The sequence below is a fragment of the Diceros bicornis genome, chromosome 23 (assembly GCF_020826845.1).
Source record: "Diceros bicornis minor isolate mBicDic1 chromosome 23, mDicBic1.mat.cur, whole genome shotgun sequence".
In the NCBI taxonomy this organism is placed as follows: Eukaryota; Metazoa; Chordata; class Mammalia; order Perissodactyla; family Rhinocerotidae; genus Diceros; species Diceros bicornis.
In genome coordinates this window covers 34,411,880-34,431,442 of record NC_080762.1, presented here as the reverse complement: position 1 = coordinate 34,431,442, position 19,563 = coordinate 34,411,880, and the positions used below count along the sequence as shown (strand labels likewise).

At 35.0% G+C, this 19,563-nt stretch overlaps 1 protein-coding gene across 5 annotated transcripts in view; it reads right to left on the bottom strand.

Moving 5' to 3' along the window:
- USP45 (ubiquitin specific peptidase 45) overlaps nucleotides 1–19,563 on the bottom strand; it is a 65,255-nt gene that overhangs the window by 12,016 nt on the left and 33,676 nt on the right. For 4 of the 5 annotated variants that reach the window (XM_058566581.1, XM_058566582.1, XM_058566580.1 and 1 more), the window contains exons 9-13: nucleotides 14,194–14,281; nucleotides 4,804–4,885; nucleotides 2,830–2,921; nucleotides 1,292–1,348; nucleotides 805–948 (exon numbers count right to left, since the gene is read on the bottom strand). In XM_058566581.1, the coding sequence (XP_058422564.1) occupies nucleotides 805–948; nucleotides 1,292–1,348; nucleotides 2,830–2,921; nucleotides 4,804–4,885; nucleotides 14,194–14,281 (463 nt within the window). Of the gene's footprint in view, nucleotides 1–804; nucleotides 949–1,291; nucleotides 1,349–2,829; nucleotides 2,922–4,803; nucleotides 4,886–12,562; nucleotides 12,628–14,193; nucleotides 14,282–19,563 lie in introns of those variants that run through there. The other variant, XM_058566584.1, reaches the window with a different exon arrangement.

The window sequence follows — 19,563 nt, the reverse complement described above, 5'->3', positions numbered from 1 at the left end:
GAGGAAGAAGGGCATGGATGTTAGCCCAGGGCCGATCTTCCTCAGCAAAGAAAAAGAAGATTGGCAACAGATGTTAGCTCAGGGCTAATCTTCCTCACACACACAAAAAAGTTTTCTTCCCAAAAATTAAGTAAATAATCAAACTTAAACCTAATTAGGCCTCTAGATCTAACTACCTTAGAAAGAAAATAAAGGAGACAGAGGCACCTGTTAACAATATGCGGATGCAATAGCAAAATGAATTACTATTGAATGTGAGAAACTGCTGAAGAAAATAACTTAATTTCTTCAACAAATAAATTGCAAAGGAAAAAAGAATGTGGAGGGGGAATCTGTAGATTAAAAGCTTTAAGATACATGGCAATCAACTGCAATCTATAGATTTTTAGATCCTACATTCAAACACAATTTAAAAAGCCAAAAACATCCCACAAATATTTATGAGACAATTGCAGAAATGTAAATATTGACTGGATGTTGGTGCTATTAAGAAATTATTAATATTTTTAGATATGATAATGGTACTGTGGTTATGTCTTTAAAAAGAGTATTTATCTTTTAGAGATACACATTGAAGTATACGATATATCTGGGATTTATTTCAAAATAATCTGTGATGGGGAGAGGGAGAATGTGGGATAGATACAGATAAAACATGATTAGCCATGAGCTGATAACTATGAAGCTGAGAAATTGCTATATGGGAGTTTATTTTACTATTTTCTCTACTTTTGTATATTTTTGAAGTTTCTCTTAATAAAAAGTTGTAAAAAACAGACGTTTCATGAATGCACATAATCTTACCTTATCTTTAGATGAAGAATGCTTCTTGTTGACTCTGGGTTGATGAGTATTTTCCAAAGTAACAGTGCCACTGTACTGACCATTATCTGTCTCCTGTAAACTTCTATATTTACTCATTCTTCCCCAAAGTACAGGTTTTGAAACCTATATAGATGCATGTACATAACACAAAACTTTTTTAGGAAACGGATTTTGGATATCGTCTACTTTTTAAAATTTCTAACTCATTTGAAATATATATAGACAATTTCCTTAACGTTAATTCTCAAAATATAAAGCACAAGTGTTTAAAATCCTTGAGAATAAGAACTGTATCATACTTTATGCATATATACACAAACTCCAATATCAAATACACTGTACAAACTCAATTATGTACATAAATAATAATGATTCTGAGGTATCTGATAATATACTAAACAAATATCTAAATATATGAATAAATAAATGCCCTTCACAAAAGACTTATTATTTTTTTACTCCTTACCCTTTCTTCTATTATAGGAAGTGAAATATCAATAAAAGGATCTTTCACTGTGGAGATCTTAAAAAGAAAACATTGAGAATTTCAGTTAGAATTCTAATATAGACAATGTAGTTTTGTAAAGTCTTAAAGAAATAAAACTTCCCAGGCAACCTAAAATTTTAAGTTAAAAAAAGTTTCTGGGCCGGCCCCGTGGCTTAGCAGTTAAGTGCGCGAGCTCCGCTACTGGCGGCCCGGGTTCGTATCCCGGACACGCATGGACGCACCGCTTCTCCGGCCCTGCTGAGGCCACGTACCACGTACAGCAACTAGAAGGATGTGCAGCTACGACATACAACTGTCTACTGGGGCTTTGGGGGAAAATAAATAAATAAATAAAATTATAAAAAAAAACGTTTCTGAACAAATAGTGATTTAATTGGATATAGCAGCACATATTGTTAATCAAAACAAGATATCCCAAAACTTCAATAAATGCAAGCCAGTTCAATTTTATAATATTGTCAATATGACTAACCTGTAATATTTAAAGTAACTTCAAAATAAACTGCGCTTAATACAACTGATTAACTAAAGACATAAACATATTTTTGGAGAAATTAGTGCCATAACATAAATAAAATATGATATGTTAAGAAAAAGCCATGAAAAAAGCCTGAGAGCCTGACTGTATTTTATAGATTCTTTAGGACAATTTTGTTTTAAAAGAAACTCTCTAACTTTTGCGAGATAAATCAACTTCTATGCTGAATATACGAGAAATTTAAGTAACATACGTTGACACATTCTGTGCTTCAATATGACAGGCTAGAAGATGTAATATATAATCCTGACTTTATAAGACTAGAGAAGCTAGAAAGGTACCCCATAATCTGGGACAGGAAAATGGACATAAAGACTCTCTCTTTTTTGATTAAAATCTGACAAAAGTTTAAACCTATCATACTCTAAGCCATACGCTGCTTTCAGAAATATTGCTTATGAAGCAATTGAAAACCTATAAAAATGTATATGTGTTTCAAGTTATAATTAAAGTACAGATGGCAAAATAAAGATTACCACTAAATTCAAAGATGAGCTGTCTACTAAAAAAAACTTCAACAAGTCATATAAACGTAAACTTTAAATGAAATGTGGTAGATCACCCTACGTTATATTACTACATTAAGTTATTTCTACGGGAATTACATTTTAGGGCAATGCATAGTTACATAACATAGTTACTCTCTTCACAAAAGTTTCTCTTTCATTTCAATCCAAACAAATAGCTAACACATTCGAGCATATTAAAATAGGCTAAAAGAACTTCACAGGTATGTCAAGAGGAAAAACAAAATAACACATTTACTTAAAAAAATTACAAGTTATGTTTACTTCCTAGGAGTGAAGGATATATTTTCAAAAGACTTTCAAAAGCTATTATGTAGTCATCCGTCACAATTAAAAATAAATGACTGCTGATGATTATACGTGAAAGGAAACAATAAAAACAGTGTGATTGTAATCTATTTCATGTTGAAGTGAATTCTAAAGTTACCCACATTTGCACATTCTTCACACATGACCGTGCTGGTTAATTCACCAATAAAGATTTGATCTACGAAGTTCATTTTCACACCTTCTCTTCCGTATGCTGTAAAAATAATACTTTTTAATGCAAAAAAAAAGTCAACCATCAACCTAACAATGTAACATGCTTTTTTTTCTGTTGATTCAAAAGAAATCTGAATCAGGCAGATGTCCACTACCACTCTTAATAAAAATTTTACAGCATGATGTTATAATGTCTTTCTCTTTTACAATTCTGTAGAGAAAATGTGACTATCAACTACAGTAGTCTTCAAGAAATAACGAACTGTTCTTAAACTTAAGAGGTAAAATAAGTAGAGCAATAACCACTATCCGTACCACACCTCAACTCCTCCTATTAAACCCTTTAAGGCCCCTGTGCCTAACCTAAAGGTAGAGAGAGGGATGGGAAAGGAGATTATGCTTTTAATGCTACAGATGCCAGGACCATAACTATGGAAACAACAGAGCAGTAAAACACAGCATAGTGTAAAGAATTAACATGGCAATTAATAACAGTTATATGTATAAGTGCTCAGTTATATAAAAAGTTAAAATTATTCTGTTTAGGAAATATTTATAAATCAAAGGAAATTATGCTTATGATTTGCTTCAAAATAATCTGGGGTTGGAAGGAAACATATGAAACATAATAAACCACGAATTAAATGTAGTTTCAGTGGGGTGATGGGTACCTGGGGCTTCATTACACCATTCTCTCTACTTTAATAGAAGTTTGAAATTTTCCATAGTAAACCATGAGGGAAAAAATATATTAACAAACCTATTCACTCCTCTTTCAAACTTCTCTTCTATCCTTTTTGGGTATCTACCCTTCAAATTTCATATAAACATTTAAAATCATCTTAAAACATTATTGGAAGCAGTGCATGACAGAGCAGACATATCTAGATCTATCAATAAACATTTATTATTTATGATAACTATTTAGAAATTATGGTAAACTAAGATGTTTCATTAGGAAAAATTGTACAAGGGACTGAAAATAGGAAAGATTACAAAACTGGGAAAAGGTGCAAGACTGGGCAGTTACTCTAAATATGCACTAGATGGCACTATCTCAAAACAAAAGAACAAAGAGCACACTTGAGAATCTACATTTTTTAAACTCTTAAACCCTTAACTGTATATAAAGCTTTGGTATATACAATCACAATGGATGTATATTTGTTCATAAATTATAGACATGTAGTATGTACATAAAACACTCCAAAAATACAGAAGTTAGAAAAGAGAACAAATAGAATACAAATAATATTTTTAAATGTCTTCATACTACCATTAGTTAATATCTCAAGCCAAAATACACATTTAGGACAAGGTAAATGGCTAATAACATAGGCTATAAACCCACACTTAAATATTGATAATTATAAATGATCAGCTCTGATTAGACAATTGTTTTTGCCTCATATCTTGGCTGATGAAGAGTCAACACCAGGAGTAAAGTAGACATGTAGCTTGACTTACGAGTACTCTCTTTAATAAATGGTTTCTTTGCAGGAATCTTTGGAGCACTTAAGCATTTTGTCTGGTTAAAACTAGATAATACCCATAAACCCACTTATCCAAGCACACGTCAACTTCAAAATGATATAACATGATGAAAGTGAACTTCAAAATGATATAATATGATGAAAGTGAGGTTGCTACTTTCAACAATCTTTCAAATCTCCCTTAGGATACCTCACATAGGGCATCAGTGTCAATCTATATATTTGATATTAGCTTTATTTTTAAAAATTCACATGGATTCTAACATTTTCTTTCTATGACCCACTAGACTATCTTGCAGCCACTGGAGTTAGGTACGTGTAAGGCCACAACTTTAGAGAATTAGTTCACATAATGCTCAGTTCTTTTTCCCCTGAAAAGAAACTTTTAACATTTTCTTGCAAAAGAAAGTTATAAAAGACTCAACATACCTTTGACTTTTTTTCTGGTTTCATCATCAGCAGTTTTAATAGTTGGGTAATTAAATGCTTTTAGAATGCTAGCTTGTATTCTCTATAAAACAAAGTTAATAAGAATTTAATAAGAATCTACACAGAATGAATTCTTTCAAAGCAGTATTTTGTGTTTCTTTGAATAGAATCAGTTTAGTAACAGTTAACTTCAGCCTCGTCCTCTTAAAAACATGAGGACTTTCAAACAGCAAAGTACACCGGATCTCAGTTCCCTAATCCGTAAAATAAAATGACTGAAATTTTTAAAAAATTGAATATGTCCTTTCTTCCAGTTCTGAAATTTCATGAATAAACAATTCTATAATGCTAAATTCTCCCCCAAATAAGAATCAAAGTTCCTGTGTTTAGGTTCTCTCTTAGGTTTAAAGTCTTTTTCTCAGTCTACAAAAAGCAAGCAGCCTAGTCTCATTTTTCTTATAGGTTTAGAGTAAGTTCTCCTTCTTTCTTCTTTTCTTCTCTCTCTCCTTCTCCCTCCCTCTCCTCTACTCTGTTCCTAAAATGATGTATTCCTTAACCAGGACAAAAAGTAACAAACAGACCATATAAAATTTCTTATCTATGAAGAAAATCTTAATATACAAAAATATACAAAAATAATATACAATATTAAACTGGCACTATGACCTCCATGTAGATTATTTTATTTATATACATATATAAATAAAGTCCAGAATATCAATTAATGTCCACAGCAAGAAGAATACACCAAATCTTGAGAAATTATCATTTTATTTGAATTTAGTTGTCAATAATAATCATGTATTAAAGTCTTTAGCAGCTCTTAGTAAATGACAAGGTTCATATTTCCACACCTTTTGTGTATGTTTTAAGAAAGATACAACTTCACAGGAAACTTTCAGAATGAAATAAAACTATATACTCCAAGAACAAAGACTTATTTAAGCCAATAAATTATCTTTAACACTAACTGTGCCCCTAATTAGTGGATGAATTTAATCTTCTCTAATTCACATTTTAACGGGGTGAGGAGAAAACTTGTTAATTATCCTTCAAAAGATTTTTTTAAAGTAGTCTTAATCACAGGCTCATATGTGAAACCACTGTTTGACTTGGACTTTCTGGTGGGAAAATGATACATAATTCTGTTAAAAAATTATGTCAAAGAGAAACTAACTGCAGGCTTCCCAGAGAACAATAAAAACACTACATATCAGAATCCAAGATATTTTCCACTGTTCACAAAAAAATTCACAGCCTTGAATATTTACATCAATTGAAAAGAATAAAAATAAATGAATTAAGCAGCCAACTTATAAATTTAGAAAAAAGATCTCAAAAGTGAACAAAAGTAGAAGGAAAGAGTTAATGAAGATAAAAGTAGACACTAAAGAGATTTAATAAATGAATCAAAAGCTGATTCTTTAGGTGGGGGATAAATAAAACCACTAGCTAATCTTAATCAAGGTAAGGATGAAAAGGATAACATCACACCTAAGAAAAAAGGGAAACCACTAACAAAATTAAAGACATTTTAAGTAATCAGAGACTACTTTGCTCAACTCTCATGTAATTACATTTGAAAATTCAGAAAAAAATAGATAATTTTCCAGGTAATTAATCCCAGAAAATCTCCCAGCTTTCATGAGGGGGCGAGGGGGAGAACGCTGTTAAATAGGACTCCTTACAAAAGCTCCAGGCCCTAACAATTTCACAGAGGAATGCCACTAAACTATGTTCCAGGGCATAGAAAAAGGGAAACTTCCAAACAATTTTCATGAATCATAATATTGGTACCAAAAGCTGACAGAGAGTACACATAACACACATCAATATCACTTATGAAAATTTTTAAATAAAATATCAGCAACAGAATACAGTAGCACATTAAAAGAATAGAACAGTATGACCAACAGGCTTTTATTCTAGTAATGCAGAGATATTAGGAAATCTATTAATATAAGCCATCATATTCACAGATTTAATATGATAAGATATAAGTCAAATCCCTTGATGTCTCCTATTCACTATTATTTACCACTGTATTAAAGTTCTAGTCAATGTATTTAATAGAAAAATAAATCTCAGAGGTATAAAAATTATAAAGGAGATAAAATTATTTGCAGATGATATGACTTTTTACTTGGAAAAGCCAAAAGAACCAACTGAAATGAAAAACTACTGTAAGTAATAAGAGAATTTAATATGGGGTATATAAATATAATAAAGTCAATAGCCTTCACACATACAAACAAAAACCAGTTAGAAGATATGGAAGAAAATATCCCATTTATAATAGCAACTAAAAAAATAAAATAACTAGGAATAAACTTAAGAAATGTGTAAGATCTAAATGAGGAAAACTTTAAGACACTACTGGTAAAGACAGAAAAGAAAACTTGATCAAATAGAAAGACACACCATGTTCTTGGATAGGTTCTAACATTATAAACATATGAATCTTCCCCCTCAAATTTATGCATTTAACATAATTCCAGTAAAAATAGCAAGTGTTGGGGATTTTTTTAGTTTTTTTCAATGTGAGAGGTTGAAGGGGAGATTGGTTCTAAACTAGATATGGAAAAATAAACAAGAATAGCAATGAAAACTCAGGGGGAAAGTGTAGTGAGAGATGACTGGTCCTACTAGATTTATTAAAATGCACTAAAACCTTCATAATTTAAAGTATGATTCTAGTACTCATACAGATAAGAAAACAGAACCAAGGGAAAGTTGAGAAAAACCCAAATATATATGAAAAGTTAGTATAATTAGGGTGTTACCAACTTAGTGGGAAAAGCATACTATACAGTTTAGATAACTGTAGGACAGCCAAATGAGAAAAAAAGGAAATATCTTGGGAACAGCTTAAATTTCAATGGATCAAGATTTAAATCTAAAAATGAATCATAAGGGCCGGCCCCATGGCTTAGCGGTTAAGTGAGCGAGCTCCGCTGCTGGCGGCCTGGGTTCGGATCCCGGGCGCGCACCGACGCACTGCTTCTCCGGCCATGTTGAGGCCAAGTCCCACATACAGCAACTAGAAGGACGTGCAGCTATGACATACAACTATCTACTGGGGCTTTGGGGGAAAAAAATAAATAAAATTATTACAACAAAAAATAAATAAATAAATAAAAATGAATCATAAAAGTACTAGAAGAAAACATGAGGAAATTCTTTTATAACCTTGGAGTGGGAATGCCTTTTTAACTATGATTCAATATCCAGAAGCCATAAAAAAAAAAAAAAGATTGTTAAGTTCAAAACCAAAAATTTGGGGGCCGGGCCCATAGCTTAGCAGTTAAGTGTGCGCGCTCTGCTACTGGCAGCCCGGGTTCAGATCCCGGGCGCCCATCGACGTGCCGTTTGTCAGGCCATGCTGAGGCGGCGTCCCACATACAGCAACTAGAAGGATGTGCAACTAGGACATACAACTCTCTACTGGGGCTTTGGGGAGAAAAAGGGGGGAAAAAAAAGAATTTTTTAACCTTTATTTATATATTAAAAAAACCACTGCCACATTATAAGCAAAATCAAAACACAAATGACAAACTTGGAAACATTTTCTCTCCCTAGTACATAAAAAGCTTTTAGAAATCAGCAAAGGATCAAAACCCAGTAAAAAAAAAAAAGGGCAAAAAATAAGAAGAGATGAAAAAATATTACTGTCATTCAAAAAGAGAGAAATGTACACTAAAACTACCCTGAGATACCATTTGTCTACCTATCCAATTGGCAAAAATTTAAAAGTTTGACAAAACAATTTTTTGGTGAGGCTGTGGGAAAACAGACTCTGTATCTGGTATGTTGCTGACAGAAGTGAAAATTGCATGCCTATGGAGGACAATTTGGTAATATCTATCAAAATTACAAAGGCATATACCATTTGATTCAGCAATCTCATTTCTGTATTTATATAGATATACTTATACACATGCAAAATAACATATATACATTATTCATCATAGCATTGTTCTTAAAAGAAAAAACACTGGAAATAACATATAAGGGATAATCAACAAGAAATTGGTTAAAAATGTTCAGCTAAAAAACAAAATAAGGAAGCTTCCTATCTGCTGATATGGAAAGATTGCTATGATATGTTAAGTGAAAAAAGACAAACTGCAGAAAGGTATACATATAGTATATGCCACCTTTTGAATAAAGAAAGGAAAAAAAATTATACATACATACACACACCATCAAAGAGAGCATAAACCAAGAAAGACAACGTGGTTTACAGGCAACAGCAGGGCCAACACATAAGAGAGGCCAAGGGAACTCCCAGGAGCACAGTTAGGAGGAATTCCAGAATGATGCCTGTGCATCAAACGTGGGAGGCAACCAATCCAGATTGGAGCAGTGAGACTTATGAGATAGACATACGGTCAACACAAAGAGCCCACTGCCATTTTAATCTGAGAACAGATTATATGGGGAATGAGCTGCTAATGTCCTTATTCTCTCCTCCACGCCCTGCTGCCTGGGTCAGCAGAGGATACACATTATCCCCTAGAACTGTTCTGCTTTGACCTACCCTGAGAGCTATGAGGTGGGCCATGATGAACTCAGAAGCAGAAAACACACAGGAGCCTCTAACTTTTTTGGACCACAGAGCTAGTACCTGGTCTACACCTCTGCCAGTTGTTTTGACTTGGACATGCCTGGCTCAGAACACATTCACGATCTTGCCCACTAACTTCCCCAGTAAGAGCTACTGTAAACTCTGGGAAGCCAAAGCCAGACTGTGTTCCAGAGATTCTCTCAACCCATCTTCTTTTGGGATCCTTCATCCAACAACGGCAATAGGTTTGTGCTTGCTATCCAGTTTTGCAAAACTAAACAATATATTGTTTAAGTATACATAGGTAGCTCTCAAAATTATAAGAAAAAGCAATGAGATGATTTTTGTAAAAGTCAAAATAGTGGTTACCTCTGATGAGGAAGAAGTGTTTGGGAAAAAAAGCAACAAGTAGCTTCTACGGTATTAACAATATTTTATTTTTTTAACTCTGAGGTGGTGGTAGGGAGGAGTGCTAGTGAAGTGATTTTTCTTTATATTATGCTTTAAACTGCCTGTATATTTATACACATTCTTTGTACGTACGATATGATTCATAATCACCCTCCCCCAATAATTGTGAAACTGAGTTTCATTTATTAACCGGTCTATGATCAGCACATTATATTTCCTAGAACTACTCACTATTCTCTTCAAGTGTATTTTGAAAGCTAATGCAAGATTCAAAAGCTTAAATATATACAAAGTAGGGTATAAAAGTAAACATACAGCAATCCACACCATGTCATACTGTTCTGAAATACACTTACATGCAAAGGAAATCAAAATAAAAAAATGTGTCCCAGAAACTATTAAATATTGAAATAATCTCCAATTCAGACTCAAAAAATTTGAAAACTCATATAATTCAGATACTAAGCTAAAGTTGACCTTAACACCTTGAAAAAAGAATTTATTGAACTAAAATAAGCAAATTAGAATGGTGTGAATTCCATGCAGGAGAAATATTTAATGGACTTAAATGAAAAATTCCAATAAATACCAATGTTTACCCATAAACATTTACTATAACTGCAAAAAAGCCTCTCTAGCTACTAAAGATGAAGACCTCTAACTCAACTTAGAAATCTGTAAATTTATTCTACAACGTGAACATTTTACTAACTCAGACACGACTTTCGATATGATTTAATGAGCCTTTACTATATTCTAAAATGTAAGCTATGATATCACAGTATTAAAAAAGAGCAAAAACGAAGTTAACTTTTAAACTATTAGATTTTTGCTTTTTATTGCATCCTAGCCACAAATTTATATTGTCTGCTTTAAACTGTTAAAGAGTTAATTAATAGGTAATTCATCAAGTTGAGTTAAAAAAACAAGTTTAGATCCATCTACAACCTCTCATTGTTAAGAGTTGTGTTTTAAAAAAAAAAAAGAGTTGTGCTTTGAACCATTTAAAAAAAAAAAGATGGACTTTAGTCAGGGAGCTGCTAACAACTGCAGCACATTAATCAACAAGCAGTATGAAGGTTTGACTATTTCAAATCTCCATCCTAAATTTCTTTCAAACCTAAGATGCAAAAAACTCATAGTTTAAGTTAGCTGAGATATTCTGCCTTTAAAATAATTCTATCCAATAATGTATTAAAGTGATATATCTTTGAGAATATAATAAAAATGGAATAGCATTAATTTAGTGATAGCTCAAATTAAAAGAAAAAAGTGAAGAAGCACATATTTGTAAGTTGAAAAGATTGCCTATGAAAGAAATTTGTAAAGTACATTTGATTTTATTTATTTTGCATACAAAAATTTACAATTTTTGCACAAATGATCCCTTTAGTGCTCTATTCAGCAAGAGCATGTTATAGTCCTCAATTTTATAGTCATAAGAAAAAGACTTTAATGAAACAATATGAAAGGAGGTCAGTAGTTTTTAATCATTACTGAAAGACTCTGGTAGTAGACATAACACTCCAGCCTTTATGCAATCAGAAAACACATGGCGGTGACCCACTACAACAGCAGCACGATTAACAGCTGTGGAGTTCCCAGGCCAGACAATGCAGTTCCTGCTTGGCTACTCACTGTAACTGACCGGCACGACTGTCTTTGCTTACGAGACTGAATAGGTCCACAGACTTGACATTTTAATTTTGCTACACCATCTTAAACCCTCAAATAGAGAAAGATAAGAGCTTTCAAAAGCCAATGCTTCCTGCTATACTGCCTGAGCTTTTAAGATACTGTGACTCCCAATGCACCATTCTGACAAAACAATAATTTAATTGTAACAAAGAATGTCATTAACTAATAGAAGTGAAATAAAAAAAATGAGAGGGATAGATTTTATTGTTTCATTTGTAATACCAACAGAGAAACACAACATAAAGGGGTAGTTTTTAATTCCATTAACAATGATATGTGACCACCACACAGTAAACATATTCCTGCAAATCATAGAGGAAAAAAATCATTCTAGCAATTGATAGCCTGAATTAATCTTCAAGTAACTCCGATATCATCCGTACGCTCAGAAGCGTCGAAATGCTTTTACTAATCATAATGCAAAGACTGAGCATCTCTCTCCACCTTGCAACCTTGTATCGACCCCCTCAACAAGAGTATCATAATTACTGAATCAGATTTAATACTTTTTAAATAATGAAATAATTACCGCTAAATTTTAAATAGAAAGCTTAAAAAATATTATTTATACTGGTGACTGATGGCCAAGCATTAAAACTAAACTTTAATAAGCAATATGGCATACAATTAGAAAGATCATTAGCTTGGTAGTCAGAAAAACTTAAATTTGAATCTCCATTCTCAGTATCAGTTTCTAAATCTAAGAAAATGTGATCAAATATTAGCTCAAGGGGATTGTGCTAATATCCCAAAAACTTAATTATAAATCTCTTAATTGATTTTTTAAAACTAATTATAGGTAAAACATAATATAGTATTATCCTGTCAATTTATCAGTTGGTTGTTCAAATTGTAACATATTCAAAATAACTGCAAATCCCCACAAAACTAATTAGTGTAACTTACTTAAAAGACTTTATTTTGTTTTCTTCCCAAGTCAAATCCTCAACAGAAATTACCCATCTAAAGGTTAAGCACAGGGCCGGCCCCATGGCTTAGAGGTTAAGTGCGCGCGCTCTGCTACTGCCGGCCCGGGTTCAGATCCCAGGCGCACGCCGACGCACCGCTTCTCCGGCCATGCTGAGGCCGCGTCCCACATACGGCAACTAAAAGGATGTGCAACTATGACATACAACTATCCACTGAGGCTTTGGGGGAAAAATAAATAAATAAATAAAATTAAAAAATCAAAATAAAAAAAATAAAGGTTAAGCACAGACAACTTATTCAATAAGCATTCACTGAGCACCTACTATGTGCAAGGCCCATGGGATACAGAGATAATACATAGTACCATTCCTAGAGGAGCTCACAATCTAAGAGAGGTAACAAAGACATAAATCTAGAGAGAAGGTGGTAGGGTTCATAATCAAAATACACAAAAGTAGAGATGGCAAAAAGGAAATGACATCTTCAAAAGTTGAATTCAACTAATTTAATATGCAAGTCAATAAATAGCCACTTAAGGAAGAGATTATAATATACACTGTTTGGTAGCAAGAGGGAGTGGAGTGATGAATTCATTCTTTAAGATAATTTATAAGAAAATATTAGAAGCCTAACTCTCATCACTGAAAACTGGCCAATGGGAGTAAAGAAACACTATGATGTTACAATTCAAAGTAGGATTAAAAAGAAGGGGGTGGGAGGGTCTACCCTGCCTAGGAACACAATAACACCTACCAGAAGCATATGAGCACACCATTTTCACTCGGTTGCTTTGCTACATGTTAACATATAGATAAAGAACTATCACCGTGAACAGAAAACAGGATTTCACCTATTATAATAATTATGATTGACAGGGGCTGACCACGGTGCTATATTGAGAATGATTCTGAGGCTGAATCCACACTCAGAAGAACTGTTATGAATGATTAGCAATGTCTGCTTTGAGTGAAAGGGGGAAAATGGAGGATATGCGCTGTGTATTTGACATCTTTAATATCTTGCATTTTCTCTGAAAAATTGTACCCTATTTGCATAGGACCCAACCCAAAAAGTTGAAGTCAACAAACAGTCAAGGGATAGGATTACAAGGTTTGGGGAATCTATCCAGTCCATGAGCCATTCCTTCTTTTCTCAGAAACATTCCCTAGTCCAAGAGGCTGGGACCCCACTCCCTTAGCCACAAGTGACTGACCCCCAAGTGGATTCTAATCCAATATGAGAAAATGAAATTTCTCTCTTTTGGGAATTTAGAGTTGGGATTGACAAACAGCCAGTTTCGTTTTTATATATGCAGAACCGCAACGTGCAAACTATGGTGGTCATGTGCTACCATTCAGACAGAGAAGCAGAGAAACTACTCAGTCTGCAGAGAGCTGAATATAGAAAATCTGCAGAGCCAGAGAAACTAAGGGTATAAGGAGAATATTTTCTGGATTTCTGAGAACCTTCCTGTCCCTATATGCCCAGCCATACTCCTCTTCACCTTGATTCTTAGATTCCCTTTTCTTTATTTAAGCTAGTTTGAATTGATTTATTTATATCCAAAGAGTATTAACTAATTAAGAATAATAGGGTTGCGAAAGGGTGAAAAAAAAAAAATCTTATGGAAGAGGTAAAAAAAAAAAAGGGAAGAATAAATAGAATAGTTAGGAAAAAAATCAAATTACTTCTCAACTGTACATTAATATTACAGTAGAATTAATTCCTTCAGTTTTGAACCCTCCTCTTAAAGAGAATACACGACAAACAAAAAGAAATCTGACCTTTGTTTCTTCTGTCCTCACAGCATCCAGCAGATAATGCAGAAGCTCCTGACTGTCCTGTTGTTGGAAACTTTTAAATCGAGGGGCCCTATAATTTAAAAATAAAACAGGAAAAAAAAACAACAATCATTTCATCAATATATTACCATTATTTAAAATCACTTTGAAATAACATATAGTCAAAGATTCAATTTAGTCCTTCTACTAAGTGGAAAGACAAAATGTGATTGTTCCAATTACAATGAGATCTTAAGTGCACTGAGAACAACATGGCTATCATTTATTAAGCAACTATTACATGCCAAGCACAGGACATATGTTAAGTCACATAATCCTCAAACAAGCTTGGAACCTACTTTCTTCTCCAGCTTATAAATTTGGGCTCAAAGGGATTATTTAAATAATTTGCAAGGTCACACAGTAAGCAGAAACACAGTATTCAAACTCCAGCCACTGTGATCTATTATCTTCCTACCTTAAATAACCAAAAGAAGAGAAGCAGATTATACTAAAATAAAGAACTATAAACTAATATCTGTGTGAATGTATTTATTTTAAGGATTTGACAATTAGATTTCCTATTGTGTATTAATTAAATAAAAGGATCAGGTGCTATTCATGAAGACACTGACACAGCAACTATTTAGCTGATTTCAGTAATTTTAAAAAGTAAAATTTTCGGGGCTGGCCCGGTGGTGTAGTGGTTAAGTTCACACCCACATTTTTTTTTTTTGTGAGGAAGATCAGCCCTGAGCTAACATCCATGCCAATCCTCCTCTTTTTGCTGAGGAAGACTGGCCTTGGACTAACATCTGTGCCCATCTTCCTCCACTTTATGTGGGACGCCGCCACAGCATGGCTTGACAAGCGGTACGTCGGTGCGCACCCGGGGATCTGAACCCGGGCTGCCAGCAGTGGAGCACGCACGCTTATCCACTATGCCACAGGGCCGGCCCCTCCACACACTCCACTTTGGTGGCCCAGCATTCACAGGTTCGGATCCCAGGCACGATCTACGCACCACTCATCAAGCCATGCTGTGGTGGCATCCCACATACAGAATAGAGGAAGACTGGCACAGATGTTAGCTCAGGGTGAATCTTCCTCACCAAAAAAAAAAAAAAAAAAAAAGGTAACATTTTCTGCAATAAACTCCAATGCTAAAATTAATACTTTTGCCTTAAATGCAATAAGTACTGAATTTATAAAGTGCTCTGATCTAAGATGAAGAAAGAATTTTATCAAAATAATACAAAATAATAAGAATATCTTATGGTAGTACAAGACAAGTTTACAACAGTCTCATTACAATATACACAACCTCTCTCATTTGATATACATAACAGTGCTATTAAGGAATTCGTAATTAATATGAACTCCATTTTACACTTGAGAAAACTGAAGAACAGGCTAAATGCCACTGACATAAATCCAGGTCTTTGATTCTTGAGTCCAGTACTTTAAGCATTATTCCTAATTATCTCATGATAAACATTCATCCTAGTAATGCACTACTGTGAGTCCCTGGTGCTAAAAAGTTATCTGAACGAGTAGTGAATCTAGCCTGTAACAGGAACCCTCATTTCAGTTATTCACTCCTGCTAAGAAGTAGCCAAAAGCAGTATGATGTTGAGAACACTTTCATTTACTCCCCTGATGGGCTTCCCTTTCTGCATGTGGTGGATAGTGACCACCTGCTAGATCAGAGATCAGGACAGAAACCAAGAGGGACACAAATTCCAACCCTATTTGGGCCTCCACAGCTGGAATCCACGAAAGGCAGAAATTGCATGACACTACACTTGTGCTGTAGATATCAAGGAAGGGCAGTGAAGTAGAAGACTGGAAGGGGAAAGAGAAATCCTTCAGAGATCCTCATCAGCCAGGGGGCAGGTAGGGAGGGACAGCTTATGGCTTCCCAAGCAGATACACAGGAAGGAAATCATTCCTGAACCAAGGAGAAACTGTCTCCACCATGTCTCTGCCTATAGCCCCATCTCAACCATACACAAAGCACTTACTGCCTTCTACACCACTGAAGAAAATTTAATAAACCGAAAATTTTTTTCTTGCTTCTTTTACTAGGACTGGGGGAAAAACTCATATGATGACTTACAGAATCTGTAAAGGAGCCTATCGGAGCTACCAAAACCAAAAGAGACCTTCAAACTTAAAGGATAAGAAGAGAAAAATCACCAAATATATGAAAAGATTCACCCTATTCAAAATAAAGTGAAAACCAAACATTCACAGGAAATGTACCTTAGTAAAAGTGTTACTGTGGGAAAGAGGAGGAAACTTAAAAATCTCAAGTTGTAATAGGAACATGTATGAACACTCATAAGACAGGAATAGACTGTCAAGAAAAAGAAATTTAAAACAAAAGAGAATTTATAGAGATGTCTTCTGGGTGAAGATGAATCTGCCCACTGATAATCCAAAAACTTTCTCTACTTCAAACATATCAACAAAATATAAAAAGAGAAAAAAAAAAAGCATAAGTGGGATTCAATATAAAATAAATCCCACTGAGCAAAAATAGAACACAAAATAGTAGGAAACAAAAAAACAGACTTGATGGGCTCTGGGCCTGAAAAAGCTCAGTTCTGAAGAGTAGAGGAAACCAAAAGCCCTTCACCTCAGGGAATCTGAGCCAGGCTCCTCGTTTAAGGATGGTTGACCTTACCAAGAGCCTGAAAGGAAGCCCTTAGGCCAATGTTGCCTAAGGCTACAACAGAACAAAGACACAGTCTAGAGACACAGCTAAGCCAAGCCTTCTACAGACTCTTCTCACAGCCCCAAAACTACACAGCAGCACGGTAACTGTGAACCACTAAGAGACCTGGATCTCCAAGGCCAGCCTGGAGAGCGTGAGGGAGACTATCTTAACATTTAAAATTTTCAGGCAGAGAGAGGAGTGGGGCGTGAGGAAAGGAGGTGGCGGCGGTGGCAGGGGAAACAAGGGCGGGTAGAGGAAATGGGAGAAAGCAAGGGGGGCAAAGACGAGGGAGGACAAACAAAACATCTACTCCAAAGGCACCTACAAACCAATATTATAAAAAACATCAAGAAATCTAACGTTAAAAAATCAACACTGGGGGCCGGCCTGGTGGCACAAGTGGTTAAGTGCACATGCTCCGCTGTGGCGGCCCGGGGTTCACCAGTTCGGATCCCGGGTGCGCACCGATACACCGCTTGTCAGGCCATGTTGTGGCGGCATCCCATATAAAGTGGAGGAAGATGGGCACGGATGTTAGCCCAGGGCCAGTCTTCTTCAGCAAAAAGAGGAGGATTGGCATGGATGTTAGCTCACGGCTGATCTTCCTCACCAAAAAAAAAAAAAAAAAACACTGAAATGAATTTACCTCACTCCAAATAAATTTTATAGAACTGTCCCAGAGATGTTACAATAAATATGTTGAGAATGTCTAAAAACATAAACTAAAGGCATAACTGCCAATAAAAGCCTAAATATTAAGAAAAGTAGGAAAAAAAATTAAATAAGATCACGTAGATATTGATAAGATAGCCAATTAAAAATATTAGAAATAAAATAAAACTACAGATATAAAAATACAAAAGACAAGATAAACTCTATACACAGTTGAAGGGGTGAATTAGTAGATTAGAAGATAACACTGAAGAACACACCCAGAACACTATAGTAATACTGTACTTTCATTCTATCTTGAGAATTTGGTGGCACTCCTTAAGATACATGACACACTACAGAATATCACAAAACTAGAAATATATATATATTTCCTTATGGACAAAACCCGAAGAAAGCTCAGTACATCAATATTAGTTAGCAACATGAAGGAGTAAAGGAAGCACAAGATGAGCATGAAAGAGAATGGAGAAACAGAATCATCCTACAGCATTGCTGAATCTTTTAAGCAAAAGTGCATGTAAAAACTGACAAAATTCAAATAAGATCTGTACCAGAGCTGACAGTACTGTGTTAACGTCAATCTCCTGGTTTTGAAATGCACCGTCATTACATAAGGTATTAACACTGGGGGAAGCTGGATGAAGGGTACACAGGAGCTCTGTACTCTTCTTGCAACTTCTTGTGAATCTTAAAACTCCTGTAAAATAACAAGGTATTGGGGGGGGAAAAAAAGGCCAGAAGAAAGATGAAGAACTTGCTCCCAACCATCATTGCAAGTGGTCAAAGCGTCTGACAATCACGATTACAGTCATGCGTTGCTTAATGATGGGAATATGTCTGAAAAATGCGTCTTTAGACAATTTTGTCACTGTGGGAACATCATAGAGTGTACTTACACAGGCCTAGATGGTATAGCCTACTATATACCTAGGCTATATGGTACTAATCCTATGGGGCCACCATCGTATATGAGGTCCATTGTTGACTGAAATGTCGTTATGCGATGCATGACTATAACGGAAACTTCAAGAGATTGGTTCAACTTACAAACACAACATAGATGAATCTCAAAATAATTATGCCAAGTGAAAGAAGTTAGATAAAAAAGAGTATGATCCGGGCCGGCCCCGTGGCTTAGCGGTTAAGTGCGCGTGCTCCGCTGCTGGCGGCCCGGGTTCGAATCCCGGGCGCGCACCGACACACCACTTCTCCGGCCATGCTGAGGCCGTGTCCCACATACAGCAACTAGAAGGATGTGCAACTACGACATACAACTATCTACTGGGGCTTTGGGGAGGAAAAAAAAAAGGAGGAGGATTGGCAATAGATGTTAGCTCAGAGCCGGTCTTCCTCAGCAAAAAGGGGAGGATTAGCACAGATGTTAGCTCAGGGCTGATCTTCCTCACAAAAAAAAAAAAAAAAAAAAAAGAGTATGATTCCATTTATACGGAATTCTAAAAAATGCAAACTAATCTACAGTAACAAAAGACAGGTAAGAAGAAGCCAAGGGACAAGGTATGTTTCCATTGTATGATTCCATTTATATGGAATTCTAAAAAATGGAAACTAATCTACCGTGACAAAAGACAGGTAGGAAGAAGCCAAGGGACAAGGCTTAGGGGAGGAAGTCCAGAGAGAGGGATTACAAAGGGGCCCAAGAAAACTTTTAGGGGAGATGGATATATTCATTATATTGATTGTGGCCATGGCGTCACAACTGTACATATACGTCAAAACTTAACCATTAGTACCCTTTAAATACGTACAGTTTATTGTATGTCAAATATACTTCACTAGAGCTACTCAGAACATCCATTAATACAATTAATTATTTCAACAAAATTAAAAAAAACCCCATATGATTATTTCAATAGATGCAGAAAAAGCATTTGATAAAATCCAATACTTATTCTTTTTCCTTAAAAATTAACAAACATTTATTATCTCATGGTTTCTCTGGGCCAGGAATCAAGGTG